General features: G+C 37.9%; 1 protein-coding gene across 7 annotated transcripts in view; it reads right to left on the bottom strand.

The window, feature by feature from the left end:
- Positions 1 to 22,523, bottom strand: part of LOC132150502 (hemicentin-2-like) — a 55,429-nt gene extending 32,906 nt beyond the window's left edge. For 3 of the 7 annotated variants that reach the window (XM_059559257.1, XM_059559261.1, XM_059559263.1), the window contains exons 1-4: positions 22,372 to 22,523; positions 21,629 to 21,901; positions 17,675 to 18,004; positions 17,196 to 17,429 (exon numbers count right to left, since the gene is read on the bottom strand). In XM_059559257.1, coding sequence (XP_059415240.1) covers positions 17,196 to 17,429; positions 17,675 to 18,004; positions 21,629 to 21,901; positions 22,372 to 22,435 — 901 coding nt within the window. In that variant the 5' untranslated portion in view covers positions 22,436 to 22,523. Of the gene's footprint in view, positions 1 to 15,839; positions 16,571 to 17,195; positions 17,430 to 17,674; positions 18,005 to 21,628; positions 21,902 to 22,371 lie in introns of those variants that run through there. The other 4 variants (XM_059559254.1, XM_059559255.1, XM_059559259.1 and 1 more) reach the window with 2 other exon arrangements.
- Positions 22,524 to 22,739: the final 216 nt, after the last annotated feature.

The raw sequence follows: 22,739 nt of genomic DNA, 5'->3' as shown, positions 1-22,739 counted from the left end.
TGTGCACATTTTCTGTATGGATCCAATACTAGGATGACCTACTTTATTTACCAGAATCTTATAAATATAACTCAAGTACACTGAAATCAGTACAGAAGCTGTGTTCAGAATGGCATACTACCACATAACTCCTACTATATTGCTGTATGCTGCATGTATACTGTGAATAGTAAGGGAATGTTCTGTATGCATGGAATTCCCGGATTACCCGCTACATTTGCTGAAATTTGATGTATGCATCTGAAGACACTACATGTGATACTGTTTCACAGAACGCAGCGCACTTCATGTAATGTTTCATCTTCAAACGCGTGAGTAAACTGGAGACGGGGAATCGTAATTATAAAACATGCATACATACATGTTACTGTTAACTACAAACTATAGCTGTGTATCTTAAACCAATATCGTAAGTAGGACATAAATTGTACTTTAATCTCTACAGAACGTTTTCGATAAAGTCAAATGACGTCACATTTATCTCTAAAGTGCTTTATACAGTACAGATTAATTTAAATATACAAAATAATAAAAAATATCGAAGAAATGTAATATATAAATAATTTGTTGGCAGAGACTATTTACAATAACTCCGCCCACCAAAACCTTGCCGCGATAAACAGCACTGCAAAAGATGCCCATTTATCTGTAATATCAGTAAAGCAGCGGCTGCAAGACGTATGATAAATGATTTTGACACGAGTTCGAGGCCGCCCTTCACCAAAACTTGCTTTCCCCACCACATATCATATAATATCAGAAAGGCATTTATTTTCAGAAAAAATAAAGGAAATATTTGAAAACTTGAAATAAAACGTCTCATTAATAATGCAGTGTTATTAGGTGGTTAGCAGTATATGTATAGGAAGGTTTAATTGTCCCAATAAAGTTGCATTCATTTAATAATATTTTTAAATATGATAATTTAAACACACTATGTTATTGCATACTGTTTTATAATGTACTACAGTACTGAAATATAACTACCTACCACCTAACTACTATTTACACAATTATTAGTTCTGTTCAGTATGTAAAGTCCATGAATTATGAAATGAGTTCAATTGGGCAATATAGCATTGATTACTAGTATGAATCCATAATTAACAAGCCTTTGTAAAAAGAATAGTTAGTAGATATATTTGTGATGTAACAAACTCAGCAGCTGTGCTAAATTATTGTTTCGTCATGTGACAACACTTTAGCACACTACTCTGAAACATTTGTTGCTTATTGTATACTGCTTCACACACTATTCTTTAAAAAATAGTAGGCAGTATACACTGTGTACTGGGCAGTAATTAGTAAGTATGACATTTCGCACACAGTCCCGTTCCGTGCTCTGAAATCACTTAGCCTTCAAAACAACAAAGGCAGCCCCTACGGATGACGTGTTTATGCAAGTGGTACATGGTGAGAAATAGACTTTAGGACTGTTTAACAGCTTCTCTTGCCTTATGTGCCTTTTTTTCCCTCCTCCGTTTCCCTCAAATAAGCAAGGAGTAAGTACCTTTGTCGATATAAATGATTGTAAATGACTTCGTACGGTCCACCATGCTAGTTTTTATTCTTCTTTTGGTTCCCTCTCAAGAACAGTCTCTCAACATGGCGTTAATACCTTGAAGACTCCCTTCCTTCCTAACCTATCTGAAATATTATTGTACAACACCAGTGAAATTTCAACTCTCACTGGCCAATGCCAGCCAAGATGGTGAATGGGGGCGGGCCCCCGCCAGTATATAATGCACTGTATTGGCGGCAGAATGTCACAATCCAAAGCAAGCTGCTGTCAAGGCTTTACCATCTGACCACACACGTTGCTGACAAAGTGTAAGCAGCCTTGGGAGAAGCGATCTCAACTTTGCACACGATGACAGTGCTCCAAGTTTCTCAGGCACAGCTTCTGAAATCTCTGGACGAGAGAGAGAAGTATCCAGAGGCACTTAAAGCCACAAAGAAGATGGCCCAGGCGATCAGACAGAGCATGGGCTACATGGTTGTGCTCCATATCCAGCACCTGTGGCTGTCACTCACCGAACAGCTGTCCTGGCTTGCACCCTCAGCCAGAAGGCAATATCATTGGCTTTAGCTTATTTTTAAATGTATTTACTTTCAATATCCATATTATTTATCGCAATATTTAGTGCCTTACAGTTCACATTATAGCCTTCGTCACAATGAACAGATCTTTTTTTTACTGTTCCTAGAGTTAAGAGAGAAATTGAGAAATATGCTTTCTGTGTTAGAGCCCCTCGTGATTGGAACAGTCTTCCCGCATCCATTCGCTCTCTTAGATCTTTTCCTCTGTTCCGAACTGCTTTGTTAACACATCTGCAGAATACTTGTCTATGTTTTTAGCATTTCAAATTTGGCATCGATATTAACCCAGCGGGGCTGGGTTGGGAACGCGGATGTGAAGGAGAGCACGCACGTCACGTTAAAGGGATAGTTCACACAAATAGCAAAATGATGTCATTAGTAACTTACCCTCATGTCGTTCCAAACCATTAAGACCTCCATTTATCTTTGGAACACAGTTTAAGATATTTTAGATTTAGTCCAAGAGCTTTCTGTCCCTCCATTGAAACTGTGTGCAAGGTCTACAGTCCATGTCCAGATTAGTTCGCGAACCGGATATGACAAACTGCTTTGTTTTGAACTCTCTCTCACAAAAGACACGGAAGAGAAGGCAATGATGAATAAAGTCGTGGTTTTTGCTATTTTTGGACCAAAATGTATTTTTGATGCTTCAAAAAATTCTAACTGACCCTCTGATGTCACATGGACTACTTTGATGATGTTTTTCTTACCTTTCTGGACGTGGACTGTATACCGTTCACACAGCTTCAATGGAGGGACTGAGAGATCTCGGACTAATTCTAAAATATCTTAATTTCTTTTACCAAGCTCCTCACCTGGATGGTGTCAGGTTTTGTATTACACAATTTATTTGAAAAAAACTTTTCTAATATTGACAAAACACATATCATCGGAAAGTTCTGAGTCTCACGGTCCCATCTGCCAACTGTTTTTTGATATTGAGACTGAAATGTATAAATTTGATACAGGAGAATGCATAAAGCACCCAGTGGCTATTTTTGGTAAAACGCCTAAAAAACTCATGGGAAGTTACATTTTGTGATATCAAATTAAAATGTAGAACACATTGGTTAGAAATATGACTTTGATTTGATAGTAATTTTAGAGTAAAAATTATTTTGTAAAATATATATTTGATATAAAATATTTAGAGTACATTTGATTTACAGTAAATGTAATAATTTTTTGAAGTTACTTTTTTCTTTTTAAAAAAAGAAAAAGAAAAACAAGACCAAACTTATGTCAATATTCCAAAACATTCTTAAATTACAACCATTTAAATTTAGTTTAATATATAATTACCTACCTCAAAATCTGAATGTTCTCCACCTCTGGCAGCCATGTTGGATTTAGATCAGGCTGACTAATAGATCACTGAAAACTTGAAGCAAATCATGACAAGCATACTTGAGACAGACCAGGCATTGATAAATGATAAAAGGATTTTAATTAAAAAATTGTTCTTATGCCCCAAAAAAGACAATAAAAACTATGTTACTCGTGTGTCACGTTACCTGTTTAAGGTTAAATGTAGAGGCATTTCTGAGGACTCTACCTGTATGGCTGCAATTGGTGCCATCTTAACTGCTCCTAGAATCAATCTTATTTATTTTGCTTGAATAAAATCTAGTTTCTTTAAGGATGTTGCAGATACAGATTCATGCACAGTATATATCCATAATCGAGAACTGATCTCATGAGTCCAATATATAAACCCTTTAAAGATTGCTTATCTGCACTCAAATCTTGTCCTGCAACCTCTCATTAAATGTAATACTTTATTACATTTCTTTATTATATAATGGATGTGGACTTTCCAAATGTGTTTATCATCAAACCACATTCCCAAATATTTAAATTTAGATACTTTTCCTAATGTAGACCCATATAGTTTAAGCTGCTTATTTTTTTCTAAATTTCCTCCTGGCAAATATCTGGTAATATGTTTTGGATGACGAAAATCCAAAAACATTCAAAACAGAAAAGATTAATTTCTTCCTCTTTTCCACATTATTCCATCATCAGCATATAAAGCTGTATTAATTCCTGGAGGTACTTCTTCAAATACATCATTAATCATAATGTTAAATAATAAAGGGCTTATCACACTTCCTTGAGGTGTCCCATTCTCCACACTCACTATCTGTGACAATTCATTTCCCACCCGAACCCGAATTGTTCTATCTAATAAAAAACTTAACTTAGCCCAGTTATAAATTCTTCCTTCAATTCCAATTTTTCCCAATTTTAGTAGTAAACCTTCTTTCCATGTCAGGTCATATGCCTTTTCAATATCAAAATAAACTGCTACTAAACCCTCTTTCATTATTACAGCTTTCTTGACATCTGTCTCCAGCTTCATTAATGCATCCAATGTTGAATGACCTTGTCTAAAACCATACTGATAAGGTGCTATAACCCTCCCTTACTCTCTACAGCCGCATTTCCACTGCAGGAACTTTACCCAGGAACTGGGACTTTGGGCTGGTATTCGGTGTGTTTACACCATAGGAACCAGGAACTAAAAGTTCTGTGTAAAATATATATTTATATTATATATATATATATATATATATATATATATATATATATATATATATATATATATATATATATATATTATTGTTATTATTTTTAAATAATGTTTATTACAAACTCACGTGGAGACAACAGCATAAGAAAAACAGGCAAGGCATCAACAAAATACAGATTTGACAATTAAAAAAATAAAATAAATAAAATAAGGCACTGTTCTCAAAATAAATAAGTGTTACAGGATAAAAAAAATTCAGCATCATAACAAATTCTAAAGTTTGTTTAGAATTTTTTACAAAGTTCAAGGAAGATAATAACATACAAAATTCATTTTTAAAATAGTTTACATTTTACCCATAATGATGATAAGGTTAATCAAAAGTGAAAGATCTCTCATCAGTTTAGAATTATAAATAAGAATATCTTCTAGTGTAAATTGTTCAAGTTGACTAATTTTATTATTTAACCAGCTGTGGACATCTTGCCAGAACTTACTAACTGAGCAAAGGAAGAATAAATGCTCTGTTCGTTCTGGGTTTTCATGACAAAAGTTGCAAGGGTCAACTTCAAAACCAAATCTACCCCTCAGTGTCTCCGCAGATGGATAGTTGTTAAGAATTTTTAATTGCATTTCTTTTACTTTGGGTGCAACTGGTCATTTTATAAATTTCCAATATTTTTCTGCAATTTTTGAATTATCCAAAATTGTAAGTTTTATCTTCCTATCATAATCATGATATATCTCCTTTGAAAGCTTTATTTAAATATTTGTTGTCACATTTTTTGTCCTTAATGTTTAATTCTCCTATCATTAAGTTTGGAAGTGTTAAAGATATATGTGCATGGATGCACTGGTTGGCCAACATCTAATCCTCAACCTCGATCAGAAGGTTTATAGGATTCAAAGGATCGAGACAGCTTCCGTTTTCAAGCATTGATTTATTCCAATAATCCAGCACTTTGGGTTAGATACAGTTTGCATAGCTGTGTGTTTGTGTGTGGTCTCTGAAATAAATAACAATAATAAATAAAAAAAACTTCTCAAATATCAAGTACAATGCTTCCAACTATCACAATATAAAGAAAAATACTAAATTGAGAACTGATGCATGCAGACAGAAATTACACAAATACACACTAGGCGGAGCTCTTGCTCCACTAATAGAACAAATGCAACGAAAATATGGCGCTGAATACAATCAAATAAAGCTCGTTATACATAAACAACACAATTAAACTGTAATATTAAATAATTACAGCACAGATATTTCAGCGATCCATTTCAGCATCATTAATATATGTATTTGTAGTAAACACCGAACTTGTATTTGTCCATCTGTTAACTCTCTTAGCACGTGCATAAATATCACGGCAAACAATAGCATTGAATATGAATACAAACATCACTATATATATATATATATATACACACATTCACATAATAATGTATATTAGAGCAGGGCCGGCCCTGACCAATTTGCTGCCCTAGGCAAGATTTTACTTGGCGCCCCGTGCATCACAGCCCATTTCACCCCGTCATTGTGATCATGATTTAGCATATATATATATATATATATATATACACACACACACACACACACACATTACAGCAGAACTGTTTCCAACACTCATAATAAATCATCATATTAGAATGATTTCTAAAGGATCATGTGATAGACCGGATGTCACATGTGACACTGAAGAATGGAGTAATGATGCTGAAAATTCAGCTTTGCATCACAGAAATAAATGATAATTTAAAGTATAATAAATTGAAAACAAATTATTTTAAATTGTAATAATATATCACAATATTACATTTTTTTCTGTATTTTTGATCAAATAAATGCAGGCTTGATGAGCAGAAGAAACTTCTTTCAAAAACATTAAAAATAGTAATGTTTCCAAACTTTTGGCCTGTACTGTATCCCCCCAAAACTGCACAACTGTAGAGTAAAACATTAATAAAAAAGTGATAATAAAAAATGCGTCTTAAAACTGACATGATTGTACAAAATCACAGTCTGGGGACTCAGAACTCAGAACAACTGCTAACATTAAGTTTAAGGTAAAAATAACTGCCATGAAATTATAGTATCTTACTCCTATGCAATAAATTGTTCTTTCACTACAACTCTTTACCTCTGTCTTTATCCTCTTCTCTTCTTTTTGGCACTGTATCTATCGCAGACTATGCTCATTTATAATGTTTCATGTAAATTCTGCCTTCCGTCACAATCAGGAAACTTTCACCTTGTCTAGAACTGGCGCGAGCTGCCAGGCCCGTTTCTACGAGCTCTGTACATTGGATGCGGTGTCGGGCACGCTACACAACAAATTACCAATAACTGATCGTGCGCGCGCTCTGTTTCTGACGCACTTCAAGCACTCGATAGGCGGGGGAAGATGGAAGAGCAGGACTTTTTTTTTTCTTTATTTGGTAGTATTTCGAATGAATGGTTTTTAAATAGTAGCATATTATAAAAAAAAAATTGTAAAAAAACCCAAAAAAATTCACTCTGGCGCCCCTATGGATGAGTGGCGCCCTTAGCATTTGCCTATACCGCCTATGCAAAATAACAGTTCAACAGGGATTTTATACAGGAAGTTTGATTTGAACATTAGAAAAAATAATTGTGTTTATTATCAGCTGTATCAAATTCACTGGGATAGTTTTACAGATTTTCTTATATTCTTAAAGAGAACATTGAATATTATTACATTTGTTTTTTAAATCATTTAACTGTAAGATTTCACCTTTTATATCTAAAATGTCTTGAACAAAGATAATGCCTTGGTCAAGCCAAAACTGGTTGAACAAAGACTTTTTGTTTGAAACAATTACTCTATTATTCCACAAGGTGGCACAGTGAGTGGTAAAGTAATGGTTAAATACCATCTTCCAATGATGCAAAACCTGTTTATGAAACTCAGATAAATTAAAAGTTATTTTAGAAATGTCTAAGTCACATTTCAAAAGAAAGTTTAACCCACCAAACCTCTTGAAAATACTTTTTGGAATGTGAAACCACATTGAATCCGGCTTCAATAGAAACTCTTTCAACCACTTTATTTTAAATGTTCCTAACATTGTCTCAAAATCCACTGTTTTGATACCCCACCATTATGCTCCTTAACCAACTGAGATTTTTTAACATATAGGTCTTATTTCTCCAGATAAATATATAATGGAGTTAATTTTCCTCACATTTTTTTGGAGCAATGTAAAGAGATTGGCATGGATAAATCAGTTTAGATATACCCTCAGCCTTGGACATGAGTTACACCCAAAAATAGAAAGATCTCTACTAAGCCAGTGGTTTAAGGATACTTGTACTTGATAAATTCTTTCTTTCATATTAATTTACTCTCTTTGTTTTTCATCTCTAACCATTTTAACTCCAAGATATTTAACTTCTTTTTTTAACAGGGATTGACGTTATTTATGTATCTATACATCTATAACGCAAGTAGTACACACTTTTTCATATTTAAACGAACACCTGAAGCTTTGAAGAAAAAAAAGAAAAAATAAATTATGCAATGCATTGCTTTCCATAGATTTATCCCTAAGGAAGAAGACAGTGTCGTCTGCAAACTGACTGAGGCGTATCGTAATAAAAAAAAATGTGTACCCTGTAAATTTGGATGATTTAATATCAGATATGCTAGTAGCTGTGTGCATAAAATGAACAACTTGGGACTAATTGGACATCCTTGTCTTATTCAGCAAGTTATATTTATTCTAGGTGTTTGTGCTGGGTTTAAGGAGACATAACTGTAAATATTAGTATAGAACATTTTGATCGCTGAACAAAATGTTTTTGTTGAATCCAAAATTTTCTAAAGTAGAAAATAAAAAAATCATGTTCTATAGAATCGAAAGCTTTGAAATGGTCTATAAATAAAATCGGTCTTTCCGATTCCAGAATATGCAGATAGTCGAGCATGTCCAATATTAATCTCACATTATTATGTATACTTCTACCTTTTATAAACGCAGACTGAGTTTCATCTACTATTTGATCAATTACTGTTTTCAATCTCTCTGCATATATTAAGGCTAATAACTTATGATACAACGTAATGGGCCTCCAATTGTCTAAAATTGTTATATCTTTTTTTTTGGGGGGGGGGGGGGTTATTATGCCAGTTTTCATTGTTGGAGTAAGACATCCTTCTTGTATACATTCGATAAATATATTCAATAACAATTCTTTGATATATTCCCAAAATTGTTTTTTAAAAATTCCGAGATCAACCCATAAATTCCAGGTGACTTCACATTTTTCATTTTTTTCAGGGCATTTTCCATTTCTTGCTAATTTATTTTGCCTTCTAACCTTTTTTTGTCATTCTCCCCAATCCTTTTAATATTGCTCTTAATCAGAGTAAAAAAGGATTCACAGTCCTCTTTGTGGAAATTTGTTACTTACTGAATGTGATATTAGCCAGTAATCTAGCCTTGACCGTTGGTTCCTGTTTGAAGCACTAATCCATGTATATTCCAAATTTGTAAGGTTATTCAATCTCCAATAGTCAAAAGTAGTATTTTTAAATAAAAGCACTGAAATGGATCATCATGTTATAACCCTCAAATCCACTCTTTTAGGGTCAGAACCGGTTTATGGCCGGTCAACCGGTGCATCCCTACTTTAGTTTTTTTTTTGTATTTTGAAGTGCGCCCACGTGCACAGACTACATTTGTTATCATTCGCGAACATGTCTTTTATGTGGAAGTATTTTGAAATCTGTGCACAGAACCTAAAGATTGCAATCTGAAATGTCTGCAAAGGACAAGTTAATCGTGAAGGAACAACAGCGAAGACATTCGGCACAACAAACTTGATCAGACATTTAAAAGTTCATCACCTGAAAGAACACGATGAGTATCAAAAGTCTGTTGATAATGCAAAACAGGCAAGACCTTCATCCCTCACTCAACTATCAGTGAAGTTCATAATTCTACAAAAACAGAGTTACAGCCGAGATAGTCCAAAAGCGCAAGCCATTACAAAGAAAGTAATGGAATTTATTGTACTGGATGACCAGCTGTTTTCTGTTGTAGAAGACCAAGGTTTCCGCCGTCTTATGGCGCACATGGATCCGCGATACACACTGCCCAACAGACGATACTTTTTGGATGTGGCTCTACCCAAAATCTATAATGCGTTGTCAGCTCATGTTCACGGTCTACTTAATGCTGAGGTCAGATACATTAGTCTTACCACCGATATATGGAGCGCTGATGTGAGCCCAATATCTATGCTGAGTCTGACAGCCAAAGTATATTGATGCTGATTTCGAACTACAGAAAGTTCTCTTACCTGCACACGAGTTCTCTGGTTCACATACAGCATCTGTGCTTGCCATGGCTTTTGACGAAATGGTTTAAATATGGGATTTAAATCCAATATAAACCTGGAACATTTCCAAAAGCAAAGTGCATGTAATTGTGTGTGATAATGCTGCAAACATGTGTAAAGCAATGCAGGATGCTCACCTCCCTAACCTGCCTTGTATGGCCCACACTCTTCAACTGGCCGTAAATGAAGGGTTGCTCTCACAGCGCAGTGTAATTGACATCTTAGCGACTGGAAGAAAAATAGTTGGCCATTTCAAACATTCACCGCTCGCATACTCCTGACTTCAGAATGTGCAGGCACAGCTGGGCCAGCCAAAGAAAAGGCTACAACAAGATGTCCCAACTCGATGGGACAGCACGTATTATATGCTGTCAAGTCTTATGGAGCAGAAGCATGCTTTGGGGGCATATGCTGCAGACTACGAATTACCTGCAAGGCTCAGCTCGTACCAATGAGGTCTAATCGAGAACATATTGACTCTTCTTGCACCATTTGAGGAGCTTACAAAAGAGATCAGCTCTTCCACTGCAACTGCAGCAGATGTCATCCCTTCAATCATTGCACTGAAACGTCTCATAAATAAAGCGCTGAGACGGATCATTGCGTTAAAACCCTCAAATCCACTCTTTTAGAAGCGGATGAAAAAAGATTCAGCAATGTTGAAATGGAGCCCTTGTACTGTCTGGCTACGCTACTCGATCCGAGGTAACGAAAACAATATAATAATAATAATAGGCCTAATAATAACAATAATCATAATAATAATAATAATAATAATAATAATAGTAATAAGCTAGGCTCTACATAATAACAGGCTATAATCTGTCATTTTTTGTTTGTTTTAATAAAAAGGTACAAGGATATATATTTCTCCAACACAGTCAAACATACAGTACTAGAAATGCTCAAACAGAAAAAATGCCACGCACGCAGAGCAAGCTTACTGTTGGCGATGCACGATGAGATATTGGAAGAAAATTCTGAAGTGATTAAGGATACGGGCAGCCGTACAGCACTGGAAATGCAGAGCTACCTGTCTGAGATACAGATACCAAGAAGCGAAAAGCCGTTGGTTGTTCAGCTCAGCTTCACATGTGCTGGACGAAACAGACTAACTTGTGACAAAGCTGAAATGCTTCTTTTTGTTAAGAAGAAACTTTTGAAAAGCCAGAAGTAAACGTAAGTTCTGTAGGCTACAGGATGAATATTTTTTTATTTTACCTTAAAATTACTTTGACTTAATTTGATTTAAAACACACCTGCTGTAGCTTCTGTAGGCTACAGGATGAATATTTTTTTTATTTTACCTTAAAATTACTTTGACTTAATTTGATTTAAAACACACCTGCTGTAGCATCTTTGTTTTAGTCCATGCACTAAACATAATTTGATTTATCATTTATATAGCCTACTTTTTATTTAGTTTCACTGGTAAAGACCTTTTTTCTTTACACCAAATTTAAAAATGAAAACAAATGCTGAATCGTGATTAAGTAAAATTCTTGTTTGGAGTGTCGAATGTGTTTTGATTTTGTTGTTTGGATTGTGGAACTATGCAGTTGTTGCCCTTAAAATGACATGGTTACAGTTAATGTTTTCATTTAAGGTTTCAATCCAAACTTAGGCTTTTTAATCATATTAATGAGTCTTTTTTCCCAGTCTATTCAACAGCCCATAATAACAGAAGAACAACAACTTGGAAAACGTGTGATTAGTTTTTGGAAGGTTATGGAACGTATCATATATGCATCAAGGATAAACCTTTTTCCCCATCGATGATCGCGTATCCTTCCTTCAAAAAAGCCTTATTTCCGTGGCGCCTGGCTTCGTCCACCAGTGGTCACAGCTTCTCCCTCCCCTCCCGATCCTCTTTGGAGAAATTATTTTTAAAGGTGATCATCTTCTCTTTGCACACTCTGGCCTCCCTCGACATCTTCCACACTTAGTCCTTCACCGTTCGCGAAACAAACTGCATAATGATGGGTCTTGGCATGTTGTTAGTCATTGTACCTTTTATCCCCAAACGGTGAATGGTGTCAACATTTCGGCGGAGCTCGTCAACAGACGTGGTTATCACTCTCGAATTCATCTCTGGTTTTCTCATCTTCCTTCTCAGGTAATCCCAAGATCCTGAGGTTCCATCACCTCTTGTATCTCGCAGCTTCCAAAACCTTTTCCTTCAGGGATTTGTTTTCTGCCGCCAGTAACTCAACTTGTCTTTGTAGCTTCTCTATGTTTTCTTTATTTTCATCCGTGGTTCGTTTAATGGCGTCGGTGCGTTATTCAATGTTCTGCAGTTTGACTTCTAGGGCATCAAACTTTTTCAGAGCTTCTTAAACATTATTCATCCTCGCTTCAATGTTTTCCAGCTTACCATCTAGACCAGTGGTTCCCAAACCTGTCCTGGAGTACCCCCAACATTGCACGTTTTCTTTGTCTCCCTAATCAAACACATCTGATTCAACTCATCAGCTCATTAACCCATGTGATAATGAGCTGATGAGTTGAATCAGGTGTGTTTGATTAGGGAGACAAAGAAAACGTGCAATGTTGGGGATACTCCAGGACAGGTTTGGGAACCACTGATCTAGACCGTCAAATCTTTTCAACACAGACTCAATAGCTAGCATAAAGCTATTTGCATTTTTCTACCCTGCCTTTGCGCCTCTCTTCCTCAACTTTTTCGTTTGTGGACTATTTACAGGAGTTTGATCGTCCTCGAGATTAGCAAAAGATTGCTCCATTTCTTGGATTTCGTTTAACCCCGTTTCACTCATATCACTCAGCGCAGTGATGTACTGTAGGCATAGTCGACTATGTTAGCTTCACCATGTTTTTCCATCTTTCTGGTAGTTAGTTATTTAGGTGCAATTAATTCTTCAAAAAGTTCAAAAGTTTGTCAAAAACGAATAAAAGTCACTTCTGTCACAATATGGTTTCGTTGATTTTTTCTTTAACTAAAGTTTGGACTTGAAAAACCTTTTCTTCGGAGCCTGCTTGAGACTAAACCACTCACTCAGCCATCTTGATTTGTCTCCGTTCCGGTTAAAAAAAAATGCCCCTCAGAAAGTCCCTGCTGGCGAGGTAGTACTTTTTCATGTATTAATGTTATTGTGTCATTAAATGTAATTTTAAAAGTATTTCAGGTGAGAATGTAATTGTTTAAAACTCAAATCTGGTTTATTTCTAAAGACAGCGCCTATTTAAAAATATGTTTCGCCAATTTCGGAGACGGTCAGCTCCATGTCATCAACAGGAGCTCAGTGATCATGTATCCGCCTAGAGCACTCCCAACTCGGCTAGACCTTCTGACAGTTCCCACTGGCTCTGATGTCTCTTTAGTGGTTAAACATAAAATTTAATTATAGTTTTGGGTAAATCTAACAGGCGATCTTTCGTCTGTATTCAATTTATCTATATGTTAAAATGAAAAAAAAAAAATTAAATAAAAAAAAGAGGCAATTGATATAATATTTCATTTCATTTGTAATGGCTGTATATATACACATTTCCCTGAAATAAGTACATTTTCTCTGGCTATTATAATGTTTAAATGAAAAACTAAAGGTGGTAGTGGTATTTGATATCCTATTTCGTTTTATTGTAAATATACAGAGAGGAAAATTACAGTAGCCAAAGTAAGCTGACTGATGTTATCAAGTACGCTGCTGTTTGAAGAACTACAGAGGAAGCAGGTCCAAAATTAGCATACTTTGTACTGAGAAAAGCGTGCAGACCTACGTCACCAGACTATTTGCCTAATCTTCATAGTACTTTAGACCACAGTGGAAATGCAGAAAGCAATGGGTCTGGGGGGGGAAAAGTTCCTGCATGGGGAAAAAATTGTTCCTGGTACAATTGTTCAGGGTAATTTCAGTGGAAATGCGGCATAATACATGATTTATCCTATTTACAATCATGTTTTCCATTATTTTACAAAAATTAGATTTAAGTGCTATTGGCCTGTAATTCCCAGTTGATGCATATTTTCCTGACTTATACTGGTATTACTTTTGCATGTTTTCATGATCTTGCTAGCCTCCCCTTGATCCATGTCTTATTAAATAAATCCAGTACTGCTTTAAGAATACTATCATCTGCATGTTTGATCATATTATTACATTTTATGTTTTCCTGAAGCTCATTGCTTAAATGTACATAATAGGCTTCTCTTTTAAGTTCCCATATCTCAAAATCAGCATCTAATACTCCAGTCCCATCAGGTTTTCTATTATAGATGTTGCATTAAAATGTCTTGTCTTTTCCTTCTATAATTATCATCAAGATTTTCTTTACTATGTAACTTTTGAAAGGTCTTCTAGACTCATATTTCTACCTTTTTTTCTTTTTCTGTGACAGCTGTTACTCCTCCTGTTAATATCAGAATAGGGCTTGGGCACCGCGTTGCATTCTGGGAAGTGTTGATGGCTTCGCGAATGTAAACATTCAGCAAGTCGAATGAAAAGAAGCAGAGTTGGGAGAAAGAAAAAAAAGATGTTAAAATTGCGAAAAGGTTGTGGGATTTATAGGGATATGCTAAATAGGGATGCCAGTGACCGGTATGCGGACAAAATCGCCACTGTTAACGGTTTGGATCCATATAAAAAAAAATCCAAACAAAGAGTGGAGCACCGATGAAGACTTGCTGCGACACTTTTGCATTACAGATATCGTTGGCTAACGTTACCTTGTTTGTTTTGTGAGCACCTACACTTCAGAACAGTTCCGAAGCTACAAGTCATTGGAGTCTCATGTGCAGTTCACAAATGGATGGGTTCAGGAGCTGCAGATCATAAAGCCGGTGTTGTGCCCAATTTTGACCCCTGCCGAATTATTACCCCCCCCTAGTATTGGTAGGTTTAGGAGTAGGTGTGGGGGAGGGGTTAGGATTAGGGGTGGGGTTAGGATTAGGCAAACAGGTAGCGAGTTGAACAAGGGGGGTAGTAATTCGGCAGGGGGTCGAAAATGGGCACAGCACCGGCAAACAGTATACAGTAATCCGGACAAAGGTAAACAGCGCTCCACCTAGCTGCTAGTTAAATAACTGTTAGTGCTAACAACCACTCAAAAATGTACTTTTAACTATGTGTTTCAAAAGTGTAGTTAGTAACTGTCAACCCTCCCATTTTTTTTCCGGGTTTCTCACGTATTTGAGCTCTTTTCCCGCGGTCTTCCCGTTTTAGTATTTTCCTGTAAAATATCCTGTTAGCCCCTCCATCGGACCTGTCAGTCTTTGTACTGTTGTCCTGTTGCTACTCCTTGCCCTTATTGCGAAACAGAGGTTTTTTTTTTACTTGAAAGCAACCTTAGCGTGATTTTGGCTTTTTTAAGATAAAACCGTGGTTGTTACGAGAGCACAAATTCACGCCAATCTGTAAGCAAAGTCACATTAGACAAGTTTTTGCTGTCAGCAGAGGGATAGCAACAGAAAGATGAATGTTGAAATTTTCCCGTATTTTGGACGATTAACCCGGGAAATTTCCCTTATTTCCAATGTTCAATGTTGAGATGGAGTACGTCTAAACTCTGTGCAGTAGTCCAAGTAGCAGTAAAGGAGGCCATCAACATGGCGGCCACGCCAAGTAATGATGTCACGACAGCCAAGCCCTATAGGCAGTGAATGGTGGTAAGACTGAGTTACATACTGACAGGATAATGATGTAACGAGGAGGGAGGAGCTAATCAATTACTATAGAAACTAACAAGATGGGCAAAGGATCAAGGGAACACAGAAACAATGGGGAACAAGAACATTTCAAAATAAGAGTCCGCAAAACCAAAGACAAGGGAACATAGACTGGGATCCTGACACTAAGAAATAATCATTTAAGCCAGACATTTTTTTGTACTAGTGACCTTTAATTTGGAGCAAGATAAACTGGGGTAGTGACTTTTTTGTGTCAGACATGTGTCACTTTGTTCGCATCTGATTGATCCAATTTCAGCTGAACATTCAGTTGTGAAACAGCAATACAATTCATTGAATGCACTGTACTTCAGCCCTCACTCAACATTCATTTTCATTAATGTCATAACTGAAATACTGCCCTAAATAATACCACAACAAAAGTCTATAGCAGGGATCCTCAAATATGGACCTCGAGATCCACTTTCCTGCAGAGTTTGGTTCTAACCTTAATCAAACACACCTGAGCATGCTAATCAATGTCTTTGGGATCATTAGAAAATCACAGGCAGGTGGCTTTGATCAGGGTTGGAGCCAAACTCTGCAGTGCATTAGACCTCCAGGGCAAGATTTGAGGAAGGGGGGTCTATAGCTTTCATAACATGATTTTGGCTTGGCATGAAGTAATGTAATTTTTTACACTGTTATTTAAGGGACCCCCTACAGCCTAGCAGTTAGGGTATAAGGGTATATGAGTATAAGGTCTAAAAAATTTTTTTACTACTTCAAGGTGTTAATGTCACAACATTTCATAAAAAAAAAAAAAAAAAAAAAGATATGACCACTTTCGGAAAGCAAAAAGCTTAAGAAAGTTAAATGACAACAATCAATGTAACCAGCAAGTGGAAGAAAAAAAGAACAGTCCAGAATGTGTGACGACTACCTGTGGAAGAAAAGCAGTGTTAATAATAGTACACACAGAAACAACACTCAGTTTTTTCAATGCTGAATCTCTGTCTACAGATACACTCCTAAAGTTACAGGTTTGAAAAGGGGGGTTTGATGACATAAAAAAACTACTCTTGGTTCCCCAAAAGTTCTTAAAATAAACTGAATTGTTTTTGTGAAGAACGTTTAAAAAAAATTTAAAGGAACTTTTTTCCAGTAAGAACCTTTAGTAGAATGGAAAGATTCCATGGATGTTAAAGGTTCTTTGTGGAACCATAGATGCCAAAATAAAATTTTAATTTTAAGAGTGTATAAAAGAGTGACTTAGGTTTTACACCCAGAAATCAAACACTATGTGTAAAATAAGTAGCACCCAAACCAACATCCAGGGGAAAAAAAAAAAAGTTCAGATATGTCTCAATTGTGCACTCATTAATTGAGAGCAAAACAACTTAGCTCAAAGAATATGAAAATGCAATACAAAATGTTTAAATAAACATTTATGAAATCTTATTGACATATAAACAAAATAATCATTACTGCAATCATTATTAGCATTTTATATGAATCAACAGACAAATGATGCACACTGTCACATTTTTTTTTCACTTATAACCCACCTGTAGATTTGAGGATGAACACTTTGCTGTCTCTTCCCAGGGAGTTTGTGGTGGTGCATGTGTATTTTCCTGGACTGAGTGCTGAGGACTTGAGCACTGAGGAGCTGATCTTCTCTTTCAGATGATCTGAGGACCATGTGTAGTCTGGAGCCGGGTTTGCCTTCACTGTACAATCTAGCATGACTTTATCATCTTTAATGATGGTCTCTGTTGAACTGAAGTGTCGTGGTTTATCTGAAGAGGACAATGATACATTTCTCAGCACAACGGCATCATGATGAGCAGCTGTTATTAACAGATCACAAAAAATACAACTGAAAACTTTTTATCTGTATTCATTGAATTAATATCTAATATTTGATCAAATAGTTTCAATTAATATGCAAATGTCTGTGTGTGATGAAATAGGACAGTTGTACATCATTCACACAGAAAATATAAACTGAATTATATGGCTAGCTTAGCAATAATAAACTTACAGTATACTTCGACATTAAGAGGTTTTGATGAGTTTTTTGGGGGAGGTTGAGGTCCTTCTGCTCCCAGATCCAGCTCTGCTTCACACCAGTACTGAGCTCCATCATCAGCTCTGTCTGGACGGATCAGGAGTGTGATAGCTTTATTTACTGGAGTCTCGATGGTGTCACTGAAGATGGTTTGATTCAGCAGAGTCTGTCCTTTGTACCATTTGACAGTGAGATACTGAACAGGAGCCACATCATGAACGTCACACTGGAGCTCATACTGCTGTCCCTCTATCATTGGTCCTCTGTGAATCACAGTTCTGATGGACACACTGTCTGGAGTCTCTGTGGAGGAAGATTTATTACACTCATCTGCTGTGATGAATGTACATTTATTAAATACAGGTGCATCTCAATTAATTATATTGTCATGGAAAAGTTCATTTATTTCAGTAATTCAACTCAAACTGTGAAACTTGTGTATTAAATAAATCAAATACACACAGATTAAAGTAGTTTAAGTCTTTGTTTCTTTTAATTGTGATGATTTTGGCTCACATTTAACAAAAGCCCACCAATTCACTATCGCAACAAATTATAATACTTCATAAGACCAATGTTTTTAATTTAGTGAATTGTTGGCCTTCTGGAAAGTATGTTCATTTACTCTACATGTACTCAATACTTGGTAGGGGCTCCTTTTGATTTAATTACCCCCTCAAATCAGTGTCGCATGGAGGTGATCAGTTTGTGGCACTGCTGAGGTGGTATGGAAGCCCCAGGTTTTTTTGACAGTGGCCTTCAGCTCATCTGCATTGTTTGGTCTCTTGTTTCTCGTCTTCCTCTTGACAATAGCCCATAGATTCTCTGTGGGGTTTAGGTCTGGTGTGTTTGCTGGCCAGTCAAGCACAGCAACACCATGGTCATTTAACAAACTTTGGGTGCTTTTGGCAGTGTGGCTAGGTGCCAAATCCTGCTGGAAAATGAAATCAGCATCTTTAAAAAGCTGGTCAGCAAAAGGAAGCATGAAGTGCTCCAAAAGTTTTTAGTAAACGTGTGCAGTGACTTTGGTTTTCAAAAAACACAATGGACCAAGACCAGCAGATGACATTGCAGCCCAAATCATCACAGACTGGAAACTTAACACAGGACTTCAAGCAACTCGGGCTATGAGATTCCCCATCCTTCCTCCAGACTCTAGGACCTTGGTTTCCAAATGAAATACAAAACCCGCTCTCATCTGAAAAAAGGACTTTGGACAAATGGCAGCAGTCCATTTCTTCTTTAAGATGCCTCTGACGTTGTCTGTGGTACAGGAGTGGCTTAACAAGAGAAATACAACAACTGTAACCAAATTCCTTGACACGTCTGTGTGTGGTGGCTCTGTCAAAGTGTCTGGTTTGTGTTTCCCTGGGTGTCCACTAGTGGTCTCACTTCCCCATAGGCACCCCGCTGCAGGTACTACATTTCCCACAAGCCTTGTCCCTTCATCACGGTTAATTGCACACCTGTTAATTGCACTCAGCTGTCTCCACTTTCATCGTCTTCACCTATCTATATAAAGCAGTCTGTTTTCTATCTGTTTCATGGAGTCCTTGTTTTCCATTACCCTGTTTTCTCGCATTCCCTTGTGTTTTCTTGTTTCTTGTTTTTGGACAGCTTTCCCCGTTATTGACCTCTAGCCTGTTTTGGATTTTGATTTTGGATTACCCCATTAAACACACTGCATTTGGATCTCTCGTTTCCTGTAATCAATCGTTACAGAAGGACTCCATCATGCCCAGATCAAGTGGTGTGGGACTTCGTATCCGTTCCCCAGCCAGTGTGGAGGAGTGGAGGGCAAGGTTCCAAAACCTAACCACCCTCCATCAAAAGGGGAGTGAGGTGGGTGGTGCAAATGCTCTGGAACATGGCGGTAGGAATGGGGTATAATGATGCGGCCCTGAAAGACTTATTCAACGTCTGTCTGGATAACCCTGTGCCGGAATGGGAAATGAATGAGCTGGAGATCTTGGATTTTTGGGGGTTCATAATGTACCTGCAACATCGGTCTCAGTGGGATACCCCAGCCACACCTGTCTCTCCAAGTGTGATGGCCGACTCTAGACTGTGCCTCCAGACAAGATGGCCACCAGCCCAGCGCCATTGCACAAATGGCCGCAGGCCGAGCGCCTCTGCACAAGATGACAGCCACATGTGTCCAGAGTCGAGTCAGGTCCCCGTTGACCCTTCAGAGTCGAGTCAGGTCCCCGTTGACCCTCCAGAGTCGAGTCAGGTCCCCGTTGACCCTCCAGAGTCGAGTCACCACGGATCTACCAGAGCCTCTCCATGTCTCTGCCGAACTTCTTGAGCACTCAACTTATCCTGTCGTGGCCATGGAGGCCATCCAGGAACTCACTGCCTGCCCTGTCATGGCCATGGAGACCATATACCATCTCCTCAGGGCCACGGAGGCCACCCTTAACCTGTTCATGTTCTCTATTTCAGGTTTACCTAACCAGACTTGCTCTCCTGTGCCATCGATCCCACTGTGGTGGTCTTCGGCGCCGCCCTGGTGGGCTTCTGTCTCGACCGTACGGCTGTGGTGGTCTTCTGCGCCACCCTGGTGGGCTTCTGTCTCGACCGCACGGCTGTGGTGGTCTTCTGCGCCCCCTGGTGGGCTTCTGTCTCGACCGCACGGCTGTGGTGGTCTTCTGCGCCCCCTGGTGGGCTTCTGTCTCGACCCCATGGCTGTGGTGGTCTTCTGCGCCAGCCTGGTGGGCTTCTGTCTCGACCGCACGGCTGTGGTGGTCTTCTGCGCCCCCTGGTGGGCTTCTGTCTCGACCGCACGGCTGTGGCGGTCTTCTGCGCCGCCCTGGTGGGCTTCTGTCTCGACCGCACGGTTGTGGTGGTCTTCTGCGCCGCCCTGGTGGGCTTCTGTCTCGACCGCATGGCTCCAGTTCCACCTGCTCCACTCTGGATTCCTGCCCTGTCGGCTCTGCCCTGGGCCCCTGAACTCTCTGTTCCCTCCTGGTCTTTGTTTTTTTTTTTCTCTGTTTCCCTCTATGGACCTGGCCCTCCATCCCTCCGCCTGGTGCTCCGCCGGTCCACCTCCCTCCTGGTCTCCTTGTGGTTGTTGTTTTGTTTGTTTTTTTCACTTCCTGTCTCTGTTTCCCGCTATGGACCTGTTGTTTCTTGTTTTGGACTGCTTTCCCGGTTATTGACCTCTAGCCTGTTTTGGATTTTGGATTACCCAATTAAACACACTAAATTTGGATCTCTGTGATTTTGATCTCTGTGATTCCTGTGATGAATCATTACAGACTCTTAATGCCTTGACCCCAGCCTCAGTGCATTCCTTGTGAAGTTCTCTAAAATTCTTGAATCGGTTTTGCTTGACAATCCTCATAAAGCTGCCGTTCTCTCGGTTGGTTGTGCATCTTTTTTTCTTCCACACTTTTCCCTTCCACTCAACTTCCTGTTAACATGCTTGGATACAGCACTCTGTGAACAGCCAGCTTTTTTGGCAATGAATGTTTGTGGCTTACCCTCCTTGTGAAAGGTGTCATGATTGTATTCTGGACAACTGTCAGATCAGCAGTCTTCCCCATGATTGTGTAGCCTAGTGAACCAAACCGAGAGACCATTTTGAAGAAACCTTTGCAGGTGTTTTGAGTTGATTAGATGATTGGCATGTCACCATATTCTAATTTGTAAACATTTTTTTTAATTGGTCTTATGAAGTATTCTAATTTGTTGAGATCATGAACTGGTGGGTTTTTGTCAAATGTGAGCCAAGATCATCACAATTAAAAGAACCATAGACTTAAACTACTTCAGTCTGAGTGCATTGAATTTATTTAATACATGAGTTTCACAATTTGAGTTGAATTACTGAAATAAATGAACTTTTTCCTCGACATTCTAATTTATTGAGATGCACCTGTATTTCTGAGAATTAAAATAGATATCAATAACAAAGAAACTAACTGTAAAGAGCGACTGGGAGCTCTTCTATACACTGATTCTTATCGCCTATTTTATAGTTTATGTAGCAGAATGGCTTTATGTCCCATTCTGTCAGGTTTATCACTCTCCATGTGATCAGATTCTGGTTTTTGGTCATAGGCACTGCTCCCTCAATGGCTTCCCATCCAATCCCTTTATGTAGGACTGAAGTTTTACAGTTAACTGCAACAGAACTGCCGTATCTCACAACAACTCTCTGTGGGTTGAGCTGAAGAGGACATTCAGCTTGTGCACCTGTTAAACACATTGAGAAGGTTGCGATTTAACGCTGGTTAAGTTAGAGCACTGAAGTATCATATTACAAGCAGACACAAAAATAACCTACAGTACCATGAGTCTTTAAGACTTACAAACTGACCACTACCTGCTTCTAGAGCTTTGTATTTTATAGAGCTGGGCAAGTAACATTTTGTTTTTGGTTGCTGTAGAAGTCCATCTTTTGTTATAATCATATGTAAAAAAAAAAACAAAAAAAAAACACACGTTTACTGATAAATGCAGTAGCAAGACAACATTTGACAATGTTAGTACAAGCTCAAACATGTCAGTTGAATAGAAATTAATTAATTATTCAAGTTCCATTAATTACTCCAAACATTTTTCCTTAAAAAAAGTTATTATCATTTAATCTCAAAGAAAGCAAAAGCTAAAAACATATCTAAGCTAATTCCATGTAAAGAAAGTTTGCACTTCAGTATACAAACCTGTGAGACTCTGAAGCTGTGAAACTGAAGAGAGAAAAACAAATCCAAAGAAAAGTTGAAGCATATTCAGTGCTCAAGAAAAAGAAACTGAGCAGAAAATGTTGGAAATAAGGCCCTTAACTTTCTGACAAACTCTGACTGTACAGTCTGTGATTGAATATGCTTTGAGCACACCATAATAATAATAATAAAAAAGAGCATACCCCGTCCCCGCCCAGAAAATATTTTGAGAGGTCATTTCAGTGGAGACTGATTCCAAGAATTGTTCACATTAATAGATGGTCTGACGGCTGAAGGTCTGAAATTCATGGCAGCTTTCATTGGCCAAGGCCCGCCCATGATGCCGTTTGACCGACATGTCAAACAAC

This window comes from Carassius carassius, chromosome 1 (genome assembly GCF_963082965.1).
Source record: "Carassius carassius chromosome 1, fCarCar2.1, whole genome shotgun sequence".
In the NCBI taxonomy this organism is placed as follows: Eukaryota; Metazoa; Chordata; class Actinopteri; order Cypriniformes; family Cyprinidae; genus Carassius; species Carassius carassius.
Note: the sequence above shows the minus strand (reverse complement) of the source record. Positions and strands in the feature narration are given on the sequence as shown.